At 51.1% G+C, this 19,881-nt stretch overlaps 8 protein-coding genes across 8 annotated transcripts; 5 read left to right on the top strand and 3 right to left on the bottom strand.

The window, feature by feature from the left end:
- Window positions 1–380: 380 nt before the first annotated feature.
- N7509_010518 (uncharacterized protein) lies at window positions 381–1,151 on the bottom strand (the record flags this gene model as incomplete). The annotated part of the gene is made up of 1 exon (XM_056635155.1): window positions 381–1,151. One exon carries the CDS (start codon window positions 1,149–1,151, stop codon window positions 381–383), a length of 771 nt encoding a protein of 256 aa, XP_056485775.1.
- Window positions 1,152–1,927: 776 nt separating this feature from the next.
- On the top strand, window positions 1,928–3,094 carry N7509_010517 (isopenicillin N synthase family dioxygenase; the record flags this gene model as incomplete). Its single annotated transcript, XM_056635154.1, has 3 exons — window positions 1,928–2,278; window positions 2,364–2,802; window positions 2,865–3,094. The coding sequence occupies 3 exons, from the start codon at window positions 1,928–1,930 to the stop codon at window positions 3,092–3,094; spliced, it is 1,020 nt and encodes a 339-aa protein (XP_056485774.1).
- A 374-nt stretch (window positions 3,095–3,468) lies between these two features.
- On the top strand, window positions 3,469–4,314 carry N7509_010516 (DNA replication protein PSF1; the record flags this gene model as incomplete). The annotated part of the gene is made up of 3 exons (XM_056635153.1): window positions 3,469–3,552; window positions 3,623–4,140; window positions 4,221–4,314. 3 exons carry the CDS (start codon window positions 3,469–3,471, stop codon window positions 4,312–4,314), a joined length of 696 nt encoding a protein of 231 aa, XP_056485773.1.
- Window positions 4,315–5,269: 955 nt separating this feature from the next.
- Window positions 5,270–8,788, top strand: N7509_010515 (sulfate transporter family protein; the record flags this gene model as incomplete). The annotated part of the gene is made up of 6 exons (XM_056635152.1): window positions 5,270–5,507; window positions 5,623–6,966; window positions 7,026–7,074; window positions 7,143–7,224; window positions 7,278–7,511; window positions 7,565–8,788. 6 exons carry the CDS (start codon window positions 5,270–5,272, stop codon window positions 8,786–8,788), a joined length of 3,171 nt encoding a protein of 1,056 aa, XP_056485772.1.
- A 690-nt stretch (window positions 8,789–9,478) lies between these two features.
- N7509_010514 (guanine nucleotide exchange factor VPS9) lies at window positions 9,479–11,914 on the bottom strand (the record flags this gene model as incomplete). The annotated part of the gene is made up of 4 exons (XM_056635151.1): window positions 9,479–9,522; window positions 9,621–10,248; window positions 10,311–10,564; window positions 10,624–11,914. 4 exons carry the CDS (start codon window positions 11,912–11,914, stop codon window positions 9,479–9,481), a joined length of 2,217 nt encoding a protein of 738 aa, XP_056485771.1.
- Window positions 11,915–12,409: 495 nt separating this feature from the next.
- N7509_010513 (asparagine synthetase domain-containing protein) lies at window positions 12,410–14,239 on the top strand (the record flags this gene model as incomplete). The annotated part of the gene is made up of 1 exon (XM_056635150.1): window positions 12,410–14,239. The coding sequence occupies one exon, from the start codon at window positions 12,410–12,412 to the stop codon at window positions 14,237–14,239; it is 1,830 nt and encodes a 609-aa protein (XP_056485770.1).
- A 911-nt stretch (window positions 14,240–15,150) lies between these two features.
- On the top strand, window positions 15,151–16,304 carry N7509_010512 (NAD-dependent epimerase/dehydratase family protein; the record flags this gene model as incomplete). The annotated part of the gene is made up of 3 exons (XM_056635149.1): window positions 15,151–15,830; window positions 15,869–16,109; window positions 16,224–16,304. The coding sequence occupies 3 exons, from the start codon at window positions 15,151–15,153 to the stop codon at window positions 16,302–16,304; spliced, it is 1,002 nt and encodes a 333-aa protein (XP_056485769.1).
- Window positions 16,305–16,707: 403 nt separating this feature from the next.
- Window positions 16,708–19,275, bottom strand: cpcA (amino acid starvation-responsive transcription factor GCN4; the record flags this gene model as incomplete). Its single annotated transcript, XM_056635148.1, has 2 exons — window positions 16,708–18,164; window positions 19,116–19,275. 2 exons carry the CDS (start codon window positions 19,273–19,275, stop codon window positions 16,708–16,710), a joined length of 1,617 nt encoding a protein of 538 aa, XP_056485768.1.
- Window positions 19,276–19,881: the final 606 nt, after the last annotated feature.

Raw genomic sequence — 19,881 nt, 5'->3', positions numbered from 1 at the left:
GCACCAGTAGCTACATTAAACTTAAACTGAAGAGCTGCGGAGCTTCGCGTGAATTAAATAGAGTCCACGGGTCTATGCCAGCATTCTGGCTGCATGGCTGCCACGCCGAAGAAAGTTTGATACCTTGGAATGCCTTGAGACAGGCGACCAATAGCAGCCAAACAGTCGACACTCAAAATGCTCCGAATCCATCCCGGGGAGCAAAAAAAACGGTCAAGTTTTAAACGAGCCTTGTTGGAAAACATATTCATTGAGTTCATTCACAGTAATTCCAGCTATGTATCCATACTCGAGGGGGTCATCAATCAGCAATAAAATGTACATCAAAAAAGGACGGGCCTAGTAAATATATCCAGTAACCCTTCGAAAGCCATCTCACATCAAATAAACATTCCCGCAATTCCAACAGCAAAGCCAAACGCCAGGTCGTGTAAACTGGATGCCCGACGTGGGTTGGCTGCGTTCCCACTGGTATCGCGCCCAGTCTCCGTCGCGGCCGTCGCGCAGTTTTGTATCTGAAGACCATGACAGGCCCTTGAGCTCAGGCTGGAACAAATCGAGGTCGCTTGTGCGGCTCCAGTGATTGCCTCCACAGTTACTCCTCCGCCATTTCCACCAACCGTTACCCCGTAACGACCCATTAAGTTGCCTGTGCACTGGGTATATTCTGACTGACACTGAGAGTAGTATGAAGAGCAGCTCTCTGCATTTCCGATGGTCGTAGGTATGTAGACGAATGGGTATGCCCCGTCAATTGTCCCATCGGTCATCGTGGCAGTCGTGCCGGTAGCTGTGGTAGTGGCAGAAGTACCATGCGGGGAGATGAAAGTACTACCTGTCTCAGTGCCGGTAGATGTCCCAGTCAAACTGCCCGTGCAGCTTGCGCCGGTCCGACAGCAAGCGATGTTGTCCGCAGCGTCTGTTGTGCAGCGTGACCCGCTCTTACAGCAGGCATCTGAGTTACCCAGATTTGAGCACGGGTTGTAGCCGCTGGGACAATTGTCGTCATCTCGGCTCAGCAGTCGGAGTACCTCGAGGGCTCTCTTGTTGGATTTTCCTTGTTCCGGGGACGAGAAGGGCTCTGTCTCTACCGATAAGACGACCGTGGGTATGAGTGTGGCCCAGACGCCGATCCACCATGATGCCCGCATTCTTGTGATCTGGGAGGGGAATTTGGCGGGGTGCGACCGGGTGATTTAAGATCGCTGCTTCAAATGATTTTCTGCTTGGTTCAATCGGCGCCAAATCGCATTGTTGGGAAGTAAGAAGGTAGGGTAGCTGTGAGGGTGAGGGTGATGGTGAGGGCTTATCGAGAGTGTCGGCGGATGTCAACAGACTACCCAAACAAGTAAGATTAGTGTAAGGAAACGGCGCGCAGAGAGAGACAAGCTCATTCAATGAGCTCATGGGATTAGGGTGTTTTACCGACAAGGCCAGAGGTGAGGTCTCCGAGAAGCAAACCAGACCAAAAAAAAATGACAGAGGTCGGTGTCTGGGATGGATGGGGATGATGTAGGTACAGCCGATTCTCCTTCTCCACTGGGCGCCATCCTGCCACAGCAACCAGTCACCACTCACCACTGGCCACCCACCAGTCGCACGATGCCCAACCAGCACAGGCCCAGCCTTCCAGCCATCGCAGATTCGATATTAATAGGGCACAATTTCTTTACTAACTCCGTACGGAGTACTGATCCTGGAAAACAATGGCAATCTTGACTCCTTACCAATTGATCGGGCTTGTCTCACGAAATGCCCTCCAATTGGGCATGTCCATCTCTAACTAAGGCACTCCGTTTTGCTGGTGAGACGAGAGTTGTCTGTCTCACCGACTGCATGGGAAACGATTCCCTCTCTGCACACCGCACCAGCAACGCAGTCTTTTTTCTCTCCCATCGAAACGGCCTGAATACTCGTATCCACTACGATGGCTTCGACCTCCGAGTCGATGATCCCTGTCGTGGACTTTGCCAAGTGGACCTCTGGCGGGTCAAGTCGTCTGCAAATTGCCCAGGACATCGTCGCTGCTTGTAAGAAAGTGGGGTTCGTGTATATCGTCAATCACCCTGTGCCAGACCACCTTGTCGACGAGGCCTTCTTATGGTCTCGGCTTTTCTTTGATTTACCTCAAGAGGACAAACTCAAGGCACCTCATCCAGAGGGATGGGCTGTTCACAGAGGCTATTCCTGGCCGGGGCTGGAGAAAGTCTCGCAGGCAATAAGTACGACCAATGACCAGGAACGAGCCCAGCAGTTGAGAGAGGTACCCGACATCAAGGTGAGTTGAATAGCAACAGAAGATTTGCTCAACGAAAGGCGTGAAGATCTGGTATCGTATGCAACTCCTCGCTGACTACCGGCAGGAGAGCTATGACATTGGCAGCGACCAGAATTCGTCGCAGCCCAACCAGTGGATTCCAGATGAAGTGCTCCCAGGTTTCCGTGATTTCATGTTACGGTTTTATTGGGAATGCTTTGTCGCTGGAGGCGAAATATTACGCGCTCTCGCTATCGGCCTGGAACTGGAAGATGAGAACTATCTTCTGGAGAAACACTCTGGACATAACAACCAACTACGCCTGCTCAACTATCCTCCAGTTCCAGCCGAAACCTTAGAGAACGACCGAGCAGCGCGTTGTCCTGCGCATACGGACTGGAGCTCGATCACGCTACTCTTCCAGGATGACTGCGGCGGGCTGGAAGTTCAGGACGTCGCGAGTCCTGGCAAGTTTGTTCCCGCGACGCCTATCAAAAATGCCATTGTCATGAACGTTGGCGACCTGCTGCAGAGATGGAGCAATGGTTAGTGGGCTGTGTTGTCTGACATTGTCATTGTCATTGTCACTGCGTACTAACGAGTTCAGATCATCTACGATCGACTAGCCATCGTGTTACTCTACCGCCTCTATCGGATCGGTTCGAAGGCGAACAACGCATGACTCGTAGACGCTTTTCCATTCCGTATTTCCTGGCGCCGGATCCTGATTCAGTGATCGCGTGCATACCATCTTGTATGGGGGCCGATGAGCCGGCCAAGTATGAGCCGATCACACAGGCTGGTTATAATCAAATGCGTGCATCCATGCAGTATTAACAGAGAGTACGATAGTCAATTTATTGAATTTCCTTCAAGTTGTTTCGAGTCTTTCATTTCTAGATAAATGAGTACTACTCCTAGTATATATACCCTTTGGGGTACTACTAGTATAATCAACTTCAAGTTCAAGTTGGCCGTAAGCTAGTAGTAGTAGTTAGCACCTTCCATCTCTATCACAGCTCGACCACTGGCACTCTTCCAACTTCAAGTTCGTTTCATCTCTACTGAATTCATACTTTTCTCGCTTTCTCTCTCACAAGACTCTACTTCTCTACTGTCCTTTCCTTACCTGCAGAATCCCACCTGTCTCATATACCTCATTCCTGTCGATCCCCACCCCACTTACTAAGACCGCTTGGCGTCCGGGCGCGATGGATCCACGACGGGCGCGCGTCCCTCAACCCTGCGACCCTGATCGCGTGGCCACCATGTACGGCGAATTGGGCAACAAATTGGTACGTGGTGATGAATTCAGCAAGAATTGGGAACTTCCAGAGCTCATGAAGCTAAAATAACGTGACCCAGGTCCAACATGCGAAGCGCACTCAAGCCCTCGCCCATCTCCCGCCCTACCAAACCGAAATCGTCCGCGCCGTGACTCGCGAAGTGCGCGACCTAGACCGAGATGTAGCCCGTCTCCTCGACCCCTTTGACGGTGCCTTCAATCCCTCCGCAGACCCGGCTGTTGCTTGTGCACTGCTCGTGGACCATCTGTGCATGCGCCGGAATAAACGCTGTCTCCTGGCGTATCACCGTGTGCGGACGGAGAAATTGGAAGAGCTCTGCTGGAACGGAGTGGATATCTTGGAACAGCAGCAGCCGGGTGAATCCTCCGAGGACCGGGGCCAGATGCAGGGCGCTGGCGGACATAGCTCTCTCAGTCCGGAGGAGGAAGAGTACTTTCGTCAGTATGGCGATATGCTGGCGGCGTATAAGGGACAATGGACGGATGTCGATTTGACGGGGACCTTGGAGCCGCCAAGGGATCTTTTTATTGATGTACGCGTCTTGAAGGATGCGGGGGAAATACAGACGGAATATGGGTACGTTGAATTTGCTCTTTGGTTCTTTCCTTTTGGGGGGCATTACAGTGAACCAATGGCTGATTTATTTTTCATGACAGGGTGATCAACTTGACCAAGAATAGTCAGCTCTACGTTCGCCAGGGAGATGTTGAGAGGCTGATTGCACAAGGTTTTCTCGAGCGATTGACATAGGTAGATTGGAGGAATTGGGGGCGTGGCGTGGCACGACGGGAGGAGTTCTTTGGACCTATTGAGATACCCCGCCATGGGATGGCGCTGAAATTTTGAATGTGATGCATTATGATCTGATTTTTTTTTGGTCGATCGTGTCGAGTATGTCGAGCATGAATCAGTGGCGGCTTGGCCAACGCAATCTACTGCGGAGAAGACCGATCTCGGCCCTTTTTTATGTATGGAGTGTGCCTTGTCATTTGTTCATGAATCGCGTAGAATATTTCGCAGGAGTAGACTATGGATGCAGATACATGGACTGATGAGATAAAAAGCAAACATCTCGTCAAGCTTTTGTGTAAGACGTTGAATTTGATGCATCGGGTGGATATCAATGGCTGCAGGGGGTCAGGGATCCAATCCGGAATGGGGATGGGGGGCCGGCAATTCTCACAGCAATGGGTTGAGAGGAGGCGAGCACGACACCTGAGTACCAGTTAGTAGTTGGTTGCAATCTGTAGCTAATCTGTAGCTAAGGCTGGCCCTTGTTAGCGTTGGCTGATAAGTACCAAACTAACTGTAGAGAGTTAGCTGAAGTAAAAGGTCCGCAAGCGGGTTAGTGCGTGATAAGGCGATAACGCGGGCTAAACCGCTTGGCTCTTATCACCGAGAATTTCCTTGGAACTCTCCATGAACCTTAGTCAATGCGCCAAATAATCCACCCTGTTTGATAATTTCCCTGATAATCCGCTGATCGTCGATCAAACGATTCTTTTATTGACAGCACCTCCCACAGCAGCGCAACGCGCTACCTCTCAAGTTTTCCCAATGGCCCCTTGAGCCTTGAGCCACCCCAGATCGCCCCGTTGCGTCATTCGTCCTTTGCCTCCTAACGCCGCTGCATGCGCTAGCGGGATTGTGGTCGATAATCTGCCAATCTTGGCCCATCTGCGCCAGCCGTTGCGCAACTGCAACTATGGGAGTGCTACAGCCACGAACTCGTCGCGACTCCCGAGCATCGGCCCTATCACATCGTAATTGGGGCTTCGATCGCGATGCAGACTTCTCCGTTCAGTCGTCCTCACTGGTGGAGCACGCCAACGCAAACCTTGGCAGCTCCCCCGGTGCCGGCATGGAGGCTTCAAGCTATAACAGCTCCAGTCTACGCACTCCGAGCCGCTCCTTCGTTCACCGTTCCTTCAATACTCCTACTGGTATGTTGCACTGTAAACCCTTTTAACCGGCTTAATTACTTTGGTTCCCCCGCATCCTTTTTCCGTCTTCACTCAATGCGCCCGAGCGATTTACTGACCACTCAAATCCCTCCAGACCCGGCTCACTATGCCACCGATAGTCTCCGGGAACAGACTGCGGAGCTTGCTACCTACGGTCTATCGTTGAATAAAAAGCCCTCGCGGGGACGAACGAGCTTGCCTCCAGGTCTAGATATCTTCCGGGAGCAAAATCGTCTCCATCCACCCGGTCCCAGCGGCTCACAGGATGCCATCGCCAGTTCCTATCCCACACTAGAAGAAACTTCTGTTGAGTCGGATGCTGGTCCGGCAGATCCCTCTCCTTCGTCTTCGGCTCTCACCGATATGATGCGTGATCCATACCCGGATCTAATGGAGGAACATGCCAAACCGATTGAAGAGACACCATTTCCGCCACTACCGACCATTCTAGACGAACCCGAACCGCGAGACTCTGAAAGAACCTCGTTATTATCCAAAACTCGATCCAGGTCACCTCATGGCTATGGGGCGGTCGAAGACATTGAGAACCAGGGCTTTACAGCCCCACGACCAGCCAAGTTCTTCGCTAAAGGGACGGCCAATGTTGCCAAGTGGACCAGGATACTATCCAATCCAAAGTCCTGGGATAGACGTGCAATTTGGCAGGAAGGAGTAGTTCACCCGCTTAGTCTAATCCCTGCGGTCTTGCTAGGCCTTCTCCTCAACATTCTTGATGCCTTATCCTACGGAATGATCCTATTCCCGCTGGGAGAGCCGCTCTTTGCTCATCTTGGCGCTGATGGAATCTCAATGTTTTATGTCAGTACCATCATCTCACAGGTCGTATTCTCATGTGGAGGCTCGATCTTCAAGGGAGGTATCGGAAGCGAGATGATTGAGGTTGTGCCATTCTTTCATCAGATGGCGTTTACCATCCTTGCCCGGATTGGCAATGACAACCCTCAGTCAGTATTGGCGACAACAATTCTAGCTTTCTCGGTCAGCTCCGTCTTGACTGGGTTGGTATTTTTCCTAATGGGCGTTTGCGGGCTCGGCTCGCTCATTGGATTCTTCCCTCGTCATATCCTTATCGGTTGCATTGGTGGTGTCGGTTATTTCCTCCTTGCAACCGGAGTCGAGGTTTCCGCCCGCTTGTCCGGCTCGCTCGAGTACAACCTCACTACCTTACAGAAGCTCTTTCACCTCGACACTTTCCCACTTTGGATAATACCCCTGTCTCTTGCGATCTCCCTCCTCATTTTGAAGCGTTTCATTCGGTCAACATTCCTCGTTGGCACTTATTTCATGGTGGTTGCGGCTTTGTTTTATGTCGTTATTTTATGCGCGAGTATCCCAATGGACACTCTGCATCAGAAAGGATGGGTCTTTGATGCACCATCATCGAACAATCCGTGGTACCACTTCTATACCCTTTATGGTGAGTCGATGCTTGTTCCTTTCCCAATTGCAGATTCAAGTTGACTGATATCTTACAAGACTTCTCCGCCGTCAACTGGACCGCCTTCGCCGACACGATCCCGGCAATGTTTGCTCTGACCTTCTTCGGAGTTCTTCACGTGCCTATCAATGTGCCAGCTCTTGGCATATCGACAGGGAAGACAATCTCAATGTGGACCGAGAGCTTATGGCACACGGTGTGACCAATGCCCTCTCGGGATTTGCTGGGAGCATTCAAGTAAGTTTCCTCCACTTTTAATTCTGATCTGCCAACCAAACTGACACAAACAGAACTATCTTGTGTACACAAACAGCTTGATGTTCATTGCTAGTGGTGGATCCTCCCGTTTGGCTGGACTCATGTTGGCTGCAGCCACGGCAGGAATCATGGTCGTGGGCCCGGTGATCATCGGATACATTCCTGTTATGGTTGTCGGTGCTCTGATTTTCCTCTTGGGTATTGAGTTACTCGAGGAGGCATTGGTAGACACATGGGGAAAATTGTCGCGCCTTGAATACTTGACGGTATGTTTCTCAGACCTCCTCACACTAGAGCTACAGGTAGCTGACTGGTATAGGTGGTGATTATTGTCCTCACTATGGGGGCTGTGGATTTCGTAATGGGAATCTTGGTTGGAATTATTCTGGCATGCGTCAACTTTGTGGTACAGACCTCTCGCAAGTCTGCCATTCGAGCCACTTTCTCTGGAGAAATTGCCGGCTCGACCGTCCGTCGCCCTCCGATTCAACAACAATTCTTGCATGAAGCTGGACAACAAACGCTCATTATGAAATTGGGCGGTTATCTCTTCTTCGGCACGATTGTGAATGTAGAGAACACCATGCGGGGACTAATTGAAGAGGAAGCATTCGAGAAACAACCGATTCGGAACTTGATTCTAGACTTCTCCCGCGTCTACGGGCTGGACTTCTCGGCCGCCGAGGCCTTCACACGCATCAATCGCGTTCTACGCAAACGCAATGTCCAGACGGCCATCTCCGGTCTCGATATCGAGGGCGAGGTCGGCAAGAGTCTACGGAATGTGGGTTTGTTTGAGTCTGACTCAGGCGTACCGATCTTCGAAGATCTCAACTCAGCCCTCAAATTCTGCGAGAACGATTACTTGAAGGTCTTCTACAGCCGCCAAGAAGCCATCCTCAGTACACGCACTGGCACCCCAGATACCAACAACGATAACCACCTCCAAGTCCCCATTCCCGTATCCGTCCCATCACTCTCCGGAGCCAGCCCCAGCCTCGCAGACAACATCGTCAGTTCCCCTCGAGGCCAATACCTACAACGAGTCGCAACAACCACGATCCGCGAACACGAACAAGAAACAACCCTCATGGCGGCCCCAGCCTGGTCCGCCATGCGCCAACCCCTCCCCCTCCTCCTCCAAACCTTCCAAGGCCTCTCAACCCAAAACGAAGATTTCTGGTTCCCCGCCTGCGCCTACTTCTCGCGCGAGTCCTTCCCCACCGGCGCAACCTTGTACCATGAAGGCGACATCCCGCGCGCCTTCTACCTCCTTGAATCCGGCATGTTGCGCTGCGAGTACGAGCTTCCGCAGGGCCGGTACTTCGAACTTGTCGTCGCGGGCCGGCCCTGCGGCGAATTACCGTTCTTCAGCGATACGCGCCGTACGGCGACGGTCAAGGCGGAACATGAGTGTGTTGCTTGGTCTTTGAGTGATGAGCGATGGAAGGCATTGCAGGAGAGTGAACCTCGCATTGCTCGTGAACTGTTGACTGTTAGCTTGAAGCTGACGACTGAGAGGATGGATTGTATCACCTCGTGAGTTTTTTTCTCTTATTTCTTGTTCCCTTACTTGGTAACTTGAATTTTTATCCAAACTAAAACTAACCTACTCGTTCATTCAGATACGTATTAACGATGGCTGCTTGAGATCTTTTAATATTTGATTGACTGTCTGGCTCACTTCATTTTGCTAGTGTTCCCATTTACTATTTGACTGGGGGGGGTTTGAGTGAAACTGGTGGAAGCTCTGCATGTATATTCGACTGTTCTTTGCTTGTACATTTTCATAGCTACATATCCTTCATAGAACATGGTACATGACGCTTTTAATAGCAATATTGAATTCTCAATAATTACAATTATAGTTATAGGTACACAAAAGAAAGCCGTAAATCCCCCCCGAGGTCGTTATGAGGTAGTGGCCCCCAACAGGAAATAATCGTCACGTCAGGGCTAGAATGGGTTCCAAGGTTCAACTTGAAGTTGGTATGCAAAGCTGGGTCCGTGGAGGCTAAGAGAGAAGCCATGTCCCTCGGAGGGAAGTGAGGAGGGCATTTGTACACCTGGGTAGGATTAAAGGGTAAAATTTCAGAAAGAAATAAGAAAAAAAAGAAGAACGAAAAGAAGAGCTACGATATGTCATGTCAATCAGAATCATGAATTATCCCCATACTCGTTCTCCACTTTGAGGAATTCAAAGGGGCTTCGTTAAGGAACTCTTTTCTATATACTACTCTGTGCTGAGAGCAAGACATGCGTCGACAGCTAGACCAACTCTGTCAGAAAGGTTAGTAACTAATTTGTATGACACAAGTTGGGGGAATCAGAGTAACTCACCTTCCCTCCTTTATCTTCACCACGTCGTCAATAACATCGCGGTCTCAGGTTGGGGAACATGTTCGACAGCGTCTCGACGACATTATTATGTTCAGCGCGCTGGATGCGCCGTGCCTCGGCATCTTCTGCACTGGCTTGGCGAGCTGCTGCGTCTTGGGCGTCGAGGACGCGCGTCAGATTCTTCTTTGCGCCTTCTTGCGGGAATGGACGCTCGTCGCCGGAGCGTCTCCCTTCGCTACTGGAGCGCGGGGGCTGATACACATTCGGCGTGAGACGAGGCGGCGCGGGAGCTGGTTGGGGCGTAGCGGCTGGTTGAAGAGGCCGATCATGAGGGGCCCCGGCATCGGTTTCATCGGAGAACATGCGACCGATTGTGGAGAGAGGTTTTTGGATGGTTCGTAATAGGCCAGCGACCGGTGCAGATGTGTCATCATCGCTAGATTGAGATGCATCTTTACGGCTTGGCCCAGGCTGGACTGGGCCAGACTGGGGAGGGCCGCGCGAGGTTGTGGGTTGGCTTAAGGGCTTTTCATGCATGGATTCATGTTCGCGGTTCTTTTCTGCAATCGCCAGAACTGCTGCTTCGACATGGCGCTCGAATTCTTCGTCACTGACGGTGAGACTTGTGCGGTCTAGCGTTTCAATAAACTGGACGGCCCCGGACTGCGACGAATATTAGTCACCGAAGCATTCAGAAAGGGGGGGAAAATTCCGTATGTAGTTACCAGGGATGACAGATAGTATCCGGCTTCGCCGCCGAGCTTTTCTTGGTTGCGGAACCGCAGGATGTATTGAATATTAGAGACGAGATGGTCGGGGTTCGCATGCAACACCACGTAGATAAGGAGCGGAACGAAGGAATCGGCCGAGGTGTCGGACTTTTTGGAGTTTTTCAAAAGACCAAAAATAACCTTGCAGCAATTCAAAATACAGATAACCTTATCCCGCGGTGCTCGGTAGCCATTAATTTTAAGTATTTCTGAAGATTTGGGTTAGAAATCGCCTCTGATCGGGTTGGGGAACCACAGCATCACTTACCTTGTTGAGCAAGGTTCAAGAATCGACGCCCACTGCCGCTCACAACAGGTATATCTAGGTGTTCTTCGCTGACCCAACTGTATATGCGAATCTTCTGTGCCAAGATATCATCCCGCTCAATATCTTCCTGGTGTTGACCACGCCGCCAAGGACCATGGGCTCTCTCGATCTCTCTTCGTCGACTGCGGCTAGCACTTCTGGGAATGGTGGGTGGGGCTGGGATCGCCGGTGCAAAAGTTTGGGAGTATAGGCGGTTCATGACGAGCTTCTCCATCCCTTCCTTGGCGTTATCAAATTCGCTATCCGACACATCACGCCACACCTCACATATGGCCATTTTATTTGTGATAAAAGCCAAAAAATCGCTGATGATTTTGACTTGCTCATGAACCATCCACTGTCTCTTTCCGAATTCCAAGAGGAATGATCGCAGGAACTTGGCCACCGGATCGGCCGTCCGGTGACGCAGTTGCTCCAGGAAGCGATGGAAATCAAACCTCTGATCGGGTTCAGGCTCGGGTGGAGGTGGGACTGTTGAAGAAGATGATTGTCGCCTCATTGCAGGCGGTTCATCGTAGCCGCCGGGGGTATGATGGTGCTGAGATGCGGGTGAGGGGTGCTTAAGGCTCGGTGGTGAGGCAGCCGTAGATCCAGTCGACGTGGGCTGTACAGGCTCTAGACTTGACTTGCGAGGTGGAAAGTAATGTTGGTGGCCACGAAATTGGTCGGCGAGCTCTAGTCGGGGAGACATGATCTCCTGCTGATCAGTAGTTCGCGCAGGGTCCTGGAATTGGCCCATGATGCTCTGGATCTCCGGCTGTGAGCCATTATCATCATCGCGAGACTCATCGGTCTTCCTAGCTTTCTTCGACTCTGGGTCACTATCTCCAGGCACGTCTGGGAGCTCTTTTTCGGAGCTTGGAGCGGAGGTGGGGTCGTTCGCTGACGGTATTGTGAGCGCCAGGGGGTTCGTGGAGTTCACGTAGGCATCGTCTTTTTCGGGAGGAGGAGGGGGCGGGGGAGTATTTGCTTGGGATACAGGTGTAGGCACAGCCTCCGACACATTCTTCGCTGACACTGATAGCCCTTCCATTTGTCCCGCCAGCGGGTCCGGCTGAGGCGGGACTAGGTCGGGCGAGTCTGTAACCTTTATTGAGTCTTCCTTTGAATCATCCATATTTTGAGGGCAACTATGGTCCGCAGGTGATTCTGCCTTCTCGTCGTTCTGTTGTAGGCTCTCCTTCGAGGGGTCAAGCTGCGTCGGCGTTTCGGGGAGGTCGGTTGGGGGCATGGTATGGGCCTGGGACGCCTCCGGGGCGGGCTGATCGTCCCCCTTCCCTACGGGCGGGGAGGCGGAGAGCTCTGTGGTCGACATATGCTATATTCGGCATGCAGACCTCGACAACAGGTTCAGGGCGATCTTGAAAGGGCGTGTGGGGGAGTTGAGGCTCACTGTTGATGAGCGGATCATCATTGGGCCGAGGTCAGTCCAGCTCCGTCATGGCATACACGCTGGATGGAATAGTTATAGAGTGGAATACAGCTTGTTTATTTTGATATTTAGTAATCATTTCAGGTATATTATAATTTATTCTCAATCTCACTTACGATCACTTCACTTTCTCCATCTATTTAAGCTGGTTTTATTGTCCTGCATCGACAAATACTGGTACTAGACAAACGTACAGTAACTAAAGATGACTAAGAATCGCGGGTGGCATCAAAAAGGAAAAGTCCACCACGACAAACACATCTCCTCGCCTCCATTGCAGGCACTCCCCCAATCATGTGTGGGATATTCTTTTCGATATCGACAAAATACACCCCACCGACAGAGGAGACTAACACTCTGCTCCAAAAGCGAGGCCCCGACAGCTGCCAAAAGCATACAGTGCACAAGGGAATCTCGACACAAGATGGATTGTCGCAGCCCCTGTCCCACCACCTCACATTCGTATCGACGGTCCTCGCGTTACGAGGAGACCATATTTACAACCAGCCACTTGTAGACCCCGTCACAGAGTCAGTACTTTGCTGGAATGGGGAAGCATGGAAGATTTCCGGCGAGCGGGTCCAAGGCAATGATACGCAGCAGGTCTTCAAATTGTTTTTGAAAGCCGTGAGCTGCGATCGTAAGAAGGCCCTTGGTGGACTGGCCGATGCTGTTGCAAGTATTACTGGGCCCTTTGCTTTTGTTTTCTACGATGCGATCAATTCACGGGTCTTCTTTAGCAGAGATTGTCTGGGCCGGAGATCTCTCCTGCAAGGCTTAGATGAGGATGGAGCTCTGAAGATTTGCAGCCTGTGTGATGGATCTTCAACTACATCATTTGAAGAGGTTGGCACCAGTGGTGTATATATGATCGACCTTGAAGCACAGCAAGATCCGCTTTCTGCTTTCAGTGGAAGATATAAGATTGAGACCCTGCCCTGGAGTTCTGAATCTTCACCCCCAGAGGGACATCTTGTTGGTCTCAAAATCTCACCGTGTATACAACGACAGCTGACAAATTTCCAGAAAAGCCCAATACCACCAATGAACATGTCTATTCCGGAGACACAGCCCCCGTTATTAACCTTGGAGACCAAGGCTATCATAGACCTTCAGTCAAGACTCCATCAATCACTGACTCTCCGAGTTGAAAATGTTCCTGAGCCTCCAAACTACGTCAAGGGCGAAAGTGCGAAAGTCGCAGTCCTCTTTTCTGGCGGACTCGACTGCACTCTCCTTGCCAGGCTCTCACACGACATTATTCCACTCGACGAACCCATCGACCTACTTAATGTCGCTTTCGAAAATCCACGAGTAGCCGCTGCAGCAGCTAACTCAAACCACCAATCTTCATCGTCATCTCCCCAAAGCCCCTTCTCGATCTACGAAGCATGCCCCGATCGCATGACGGGCCGTTCGGCTTTTGCCGAACTCCAAAAGACCTGCCCAGGGCGAACCTGGCGTTTCATCGCCATCAACATCCCCTACACCGAAACCCTCGCACACAGAGACCAAGTCAAGCGTCTCATGAGACCCCACAACACTGAAATGGATCTCTCTATCGCATGCGCCCTGTACTTCGCATCGCGCGGTCAAGGCACATGCTATACTTCGTCCTCGGATCCTAGCATACCATCAGAAGACATTTACACAACCTTCGCACGCGTTCTCCTCTCTGGCCTCGGTGCTGACGAACTCTTTGCGGGATATGGTCGTCACGGCGTCTCTTTCAACCGCAACGGTTTCGAAGGACTGGTCGCTGAGATTCATCTCGACGTCAGCAGACTCGGACAGCGCAATCTTGGTCGTGATGATCGAGTTCTGTCGCACTGGGGCCGGGAAACCCGGTTCCCATTTCTAGACGAAGATTTCGTTGCGTGGACACTTCAGGTGCCGGTCTGGAAGAAATGCGGGTTTGGTCTTCCAGAGCCTGTTGTCAGCAATGGCGAAGACCAAGCTGGAATCACAGCTGGTATTGATGCCGAGAAGATGTCTCTTCGTCTCGTAGCGCTTCGATTAGGCTTGCAGCAGGTTGCGCGTGAGAAAAAGAGAGCTATTCAATTCGGTGCGAGGACTGCCAAGATGGAGAAAGGTCGGACAAAGGGGACTGATGCGTTGAGTTGAATCTCCATTCCCGTCTATACATTCTATTTCCTTTCTCTTTGATACCCCACTCCTCCATTTTCTTCGATTCCCCTTTGCTGTTCACGCATGTCCTCGAGACTTCCCGGTCTAGAATACAGACCTAATCCAGCGATGATGACAAACCATGGAATCAGATACTTCTGAGACCCCATCCCTCACCCATCCTCTCTTGTTCACATTCTCTTACTATGTGAGTTCTCGCTCGCACGTACACCTGTCTTCATCCTCCCAGAGTAACAGCAGTCCCAGGACGGCGTGTAGCTCGGGCGGAGTTTGACTACGGCGTGTGCATGTTTTCTCACGGGTTGGGATGAATGGGAGAGAGAACCGGGTTGGAAGGGTTGGCGGTTCATGAGGGTGCAAAAGGCAAGTCTGAGCTGGTTTAACCATAACTTGAGGGAATATGCTGTCTAGTTGTGAGATAGAAAAAACATAAAATGATGAGATAGTATGTCCTTCTCATTCTAAAAGTGAGCAGTTAACCGTGGCAGTAGTAGGTACCAATAGTGGTTTGCGTACCTCAGATGGTTTTTGCCGCCTATAACCAGCTTTTTATTGCTTGTTTTAAGCCATTTTTAAAATCGAGAAAATCTTTTTCATATTTAGGTCAACGTTCCCACCAAGTCTAGTACTTGACGTTCTCATGCAACTTGAACTTGAACTTGCCCTAGTTACTACTAGTATCGGATCATACTCCCGCCCCGATTCCCGAGATATGTCCTGCCGAATGACTCATCTACAGAATGAGATTACTAGATCCTGAAAAGTTTTTGCGTTCTTATACATTCTTATACTCGCGGAGACATCTTTAATATCCCTTAATACTACTATCCAAGGTAAACGGTGGAAATATTCAAATTACATCTTCCAACAAACCTGAACACGCCGAGATGTCGTCTGAAACATCGTTCGACGTCCTAGTCACCGGCTCATCTGGCCATCTCGGCACAGCTTTGATGCTCAGTCTTCCATCCCTAGGCTACAAACCCCTAGGCATCGACATTCTCCCCTCGCCAACAACGACACTCGTCGGCTCAGTCAGTGACAGGGCTTTCATCGCGTCAATTTTCGACTCAAATGCCATCAAGCACGTTCTACATGCCGCAACCTTACACAAGCCACACATTGGCAGTCACAGCAAAGAAGAATTCATCACAACAAATATCACCGGCACACTGATCCTGCTCGAGGAATCATCCCGATTTGTCAATCAAATCGAGAGCTTCGTCTTCTTCAGCACAACCAGCGCATTCGGTATGGCGTTAAGTCCCAAGCCCGGAAACCCAGCTGCCTGGATCGACGAAGAGGTTGTTCCCGTGCCGAAGAATATCTACGGCGTGACGAAAGTTGCGGCGGAGGAGATGTGCGCATTAATGCAAAGGACGAGCGGGATGCCGGTGTTAGTTCTTCGCACGAGTCGGTTTTTCCCCGAGGAAGACGATGATGAGGATAGACGTGCGGCAATGAGTGATGAGAATCTGAAGGTGTTGGAATTGGCGTATCGAAGAGTTGATATTGAGGATATTGTCGGTGCGGCGGTTTGCGCGATGGCGAAGGCGAGCGGGATTCGGTGGGGAAGTATATCATTAGTGCGCCGCCGCCTTTCAGTCGGGATATTGAGACGCTTGATGCTTTGAGTCGGAGTCCTGCGGAGGTGGTGAGTAAGATTTCGCCTGATGTTGATTCGGTGTTTAAGGGGAAGGGGTGGAAGCATCTCGCGCGGATTGATCGGGTTTATGATTCCAGCAAGGCTGTTGCTGAGTTGGGGTGGAATCCGAAGTTTACATTTGCCGGGGCTGTGGATAGGTTGATGCGTGGCGAGCCATGGCGGAGTGACTTGACGGCGAGGGTGGGTAAGAGAGGATATCATGCTGTGAGCACTGGGGTGTATACAAAGAGAGAAGTTTAGGATTGAAGGAGAACTGGCCTATTCATTCCTTACCTTGTCAAGAGAATACTCTAGTCAAACTCCGTTAATCGCAAATTCGGTACCGCACACTGGCATCAAACCGAGAGTGCTACCAAGAGAGCTAAGGATTACTGATCTCTTCTGCATACTACTTCAGGACAAAGTGAAAGAGAAGACTCGATTTCAAATTAACTAATCAAATAATAGCAAGAGCCACGAGTCAATCCACTCGTTGTGGCGAGGGAGACAATCAGAACCGGCTGAAACAATTAAAAAAAAACATATTAGGAGAAAGGAAATTAAGCAAATGTAACAATGACGTCTCTGGTCATGTCGAACTTTTGAGAGATCCAAAGAGGCAATGCTCTGGTATCTCCTGGAGACGTCGGGGAAATAGGCTTGACCCATTAACCCCCGCGCCCATCAAACCAATTTTGCCGGAAATAAAATGAAAAGAAAAACACAATACAATATCACGAAACAGAACACATGTTCGGATGAAAGAAATGGCAAAGAGCTTTTAAAATGTCCGTGAGTTTCACTGGAACTTCTCCTGGATACGGAGCTGAGCCTGAAGCTTGGCAATGGTCTCGTCACGGTCGGTGATTTGCTTGCGCAGATCACTGATGGTGCGCTCGGCAGAGGCTTGACGCTCCATCTTCTTGGCACGAGACTTGCGGGCGGCTTCGGTGTTACGAGCACGCTTCGCGGCGATGGGGTCGGTCGGGTCGAAATCGACGGGCGACAGCTCCTTGCGCGAGCGGCTGATGCCAGAAACACTCGAGTGCTTGGTGTGGCCAGTGGCAGGAATAGGAGAGGCTTTGGCAGATGTCACGCGCTTGGGAGCAGGCGACATCGGCTCGGGCTTCGGCTGTGTCTCAGCGAGAGCAGCAGCAACATCGAACTGGGCATCAAACACGTTGCCTCCAGCGGAAGCATCATGGAAGAGTGGGGCCCAATCCTCCTGACCCATGTAATCCACATCAGTGAATAGCGGGGAAGGGTTCTGGCTGAAAGTAGCAGGCGAGTCGTAGGGAGGAGTGCTCAGATCAGTGAACGTGCCCGAAGAGGGCACGGAAGCGTCAAACATCAGATCCTTGGGCGAGATAGTGCCCGTGGGTGCGACGGGAGAGAAAACATCGGCCTCGTGGCCCAGTGGGAGCTGGCCAAGGTCGAGGGGAGAACCCATGCCGGTGTGAAGGCCGGTAGAGGGGAAGCCGAAGAGATCGGCGTCGGGGTCTGAAGGCGGGGTATGAGCGATAAATTCGGAGGAATTAGATTCAGAGTCAGAGGAGAAATTACCTGTGAAGTTCGGAGCGGACATATTGCGGCGGGATGCCAAGTAGTGTTGTTTCTTTTTTTCAAATATAGAAAGATCAGGGGTTCCGGCGTGGAAGGTGGGAGCGGAAGGGTGACTGTGAGGCGAGTATGAAGGCACGGAAGCCGCGTGGTAGTGCGGGGAGCGCTTCAAGTTGGGGTGAGACCAGTAGGAAGGAGACCGGGCAAGCTTGGTCACTCTGGGGTCCTGAGGGGGAGAACCAGAGAACTGTTGTTGCTGGAGATGACGATGCAACTGTAGGCTGAAGGAATGTCTTCGAGGATTGTTCTGCGCCAGAAAGGGCTGGAGGGCAGATGGCTTAGGGGCAGTACTCGAGGGTACGGTCGCACGCGAGTCTCTGAGTTGAGGCTGCGGACGAGGAGCTGGAGCTTGCGGAGCGGGATAGAGTACGAAGTCCTCTAACGCACTGTTGTTGTTGTTGTTGCTGTTGTTGTTCGAACTGGAGGCCTGTGGCAGATGGGGCGGGGGCGTGGGAAGCCATGATTGCTGGAAGGTATCCGTGGTGAACGACGTAAAGTCGATCGGGCAAGAGTTGGGGTTGGGAGAACTTGAGCTAGCGGGGAGGCTGCTGAAGTTCAGAGGGTCCTGAAAAGGAGACTCTGAAGAAGGTTGTTGAGGGGAGAAAAAAGACGAAGTTCCCGTGGGATCAATGATGTCTGTCTCTAGTGAGAAAGACGGAGACTGTCGAGACGAGTCGCTTAGAAAGCGGCCATTTTGGATCGGGGATTCAAAATGATGTTTCAGTGTAGGCAGAATGGTGGAAAATTTAGAGATGATATCAGAGTGTGGATGTAGTTATAGATGGATGAATAAATCACGGTGGATGAAGGAAGAAAGAAAAAGGCAGGCATCGACGGGGGGGGAATTCAGGCACTTCTTAAGCGGAAGACCAATTTGGCTGTGTGCGCCGAGTGTCCGGTGGGCCAATCAGCAATCAGGACTCGTTGGGGCTGAGGCCTGGTTCAGGTCACGGGGTGTGAGTCACACTTGATTGTCGCGTTGTGATTGGTTGAGACTCCGGTGGCCCCTCCTATTGGGGGACCCGCAGGAGGCTACACCAGGACAAACAGTACATGACGGTACATGACGGTACATGACAGTGCCTACATACACACTCTATTTTGTACTGCCCTTCCTCCCTTCCTCCCCTCCTCCCCACCACTGCAAGTACCGACAAGTACCTCCCTCCCGAGCCTCCCTCCCCTCTCCTCCCCCTCTCCTCCAATTGACCAATCTACGCCCTTTGCCTGGCATGTCCCAAGGCATCCACACTTCATCCACAACGTTTGAGAAATTCCCAGTCCCCTGATACTGATACTGTGGTGGCCTGGACTTAAAACAGCGCCAGATCTATTCCTCTGCGGATCCTCTTTCCCGTGCATGACGTCTGCCTGGATCTTTTCTTCATCTTCATATTTGCGACAAAGACGCCCAGGCTCGTGTTTTCGTGTTCGCATCTTCGCAGCATTATTAATCCAAAACGGTTGCCCGACAATCTCACTCAACTACGTATTCCCTAGCCTCAAGGTAAAACCCCGGCGGATGACCCTCGGAACAAAACCCTCGTCTCCGACTCGACTCGACCACTCTCTCGATGGAGTACAGACTCCACCGATCCTTTCCCAATCCTGTCCCCGCCCCGGGCTGTGTCCGTGGCCCGTGTGCCCCTGCTCTGTCTCTTTTGATCTTAGCCTTGCCGAAGGGCGTGAAATTAATATTGACTTTATCGCAACCCTCCACAGAGATCGTCCCAAAATCAATCTGCATCTGAAATCATCAAGGGTTGCATTTCCTTCCCTGACCGTCTATTCTCGTTCAGATGATAGGACGGAAGTTCCATCCCGGTTTTAACTACTGTGATTCATCTTAACTACTCTCCCTTTATCCGTAGATTGATGATCAACGAGTCCCCCACCATCCATGAAATAATTCTTTAGCCTGGTCGCTTGAGCCTTCCTCCAAAATCAACTACTAACAACTAGTTCATTTTCGCTGACTTCGTACGTACCTGGGAGATCCACCGGGTGAAACGGGGTTCGCATTTGAACCGCGCTCCTTGGCGGTCCGCCCCCGAGGTTCAAAAATCAGCGACTGGCTGACCGGGTTTCATGTACAGAGCCCGGCCCGGTCTAAGCAGAATTAAGAGGTGTACTAGTATGGGCACACCAATTTGAAAGTAGGATTCTAGATGGTAATATCTCTGATATGTCACTGTCACAATGCATACCTAGGAGATACTTGTCAAAATACTACGAGTAGTAGTATGAGTTTCTGTGGGTTCCCGCCCACCGAGATACTAGTATCACATCGTCTGTTTATGTCAGGTAGGAAGTATAGTATATGTACGATGCTAGTACAACGAGTATGCCATGA

Source organism: Penicillium cosmopolitanum (assembly GCF_028827165.1).
Source record: "Penicillium cosmopolitanum strain IBT 29677 chromosome Unknown utg000009l:1.0-9042332.0:1.0-9050551.0, whole genome shotgun sequence".
NCBI lineage: Eukaryota > Fungi > Ascomycota > Eurotiomycetes > Eurotiales > Aspergillaceae > Penicillium > Penicillium cosmopolitanum.
Note: the sequence above shows the minus strand (reverse complement) of the source record. Positions and strands in the feature narration are given on the sequence as shown.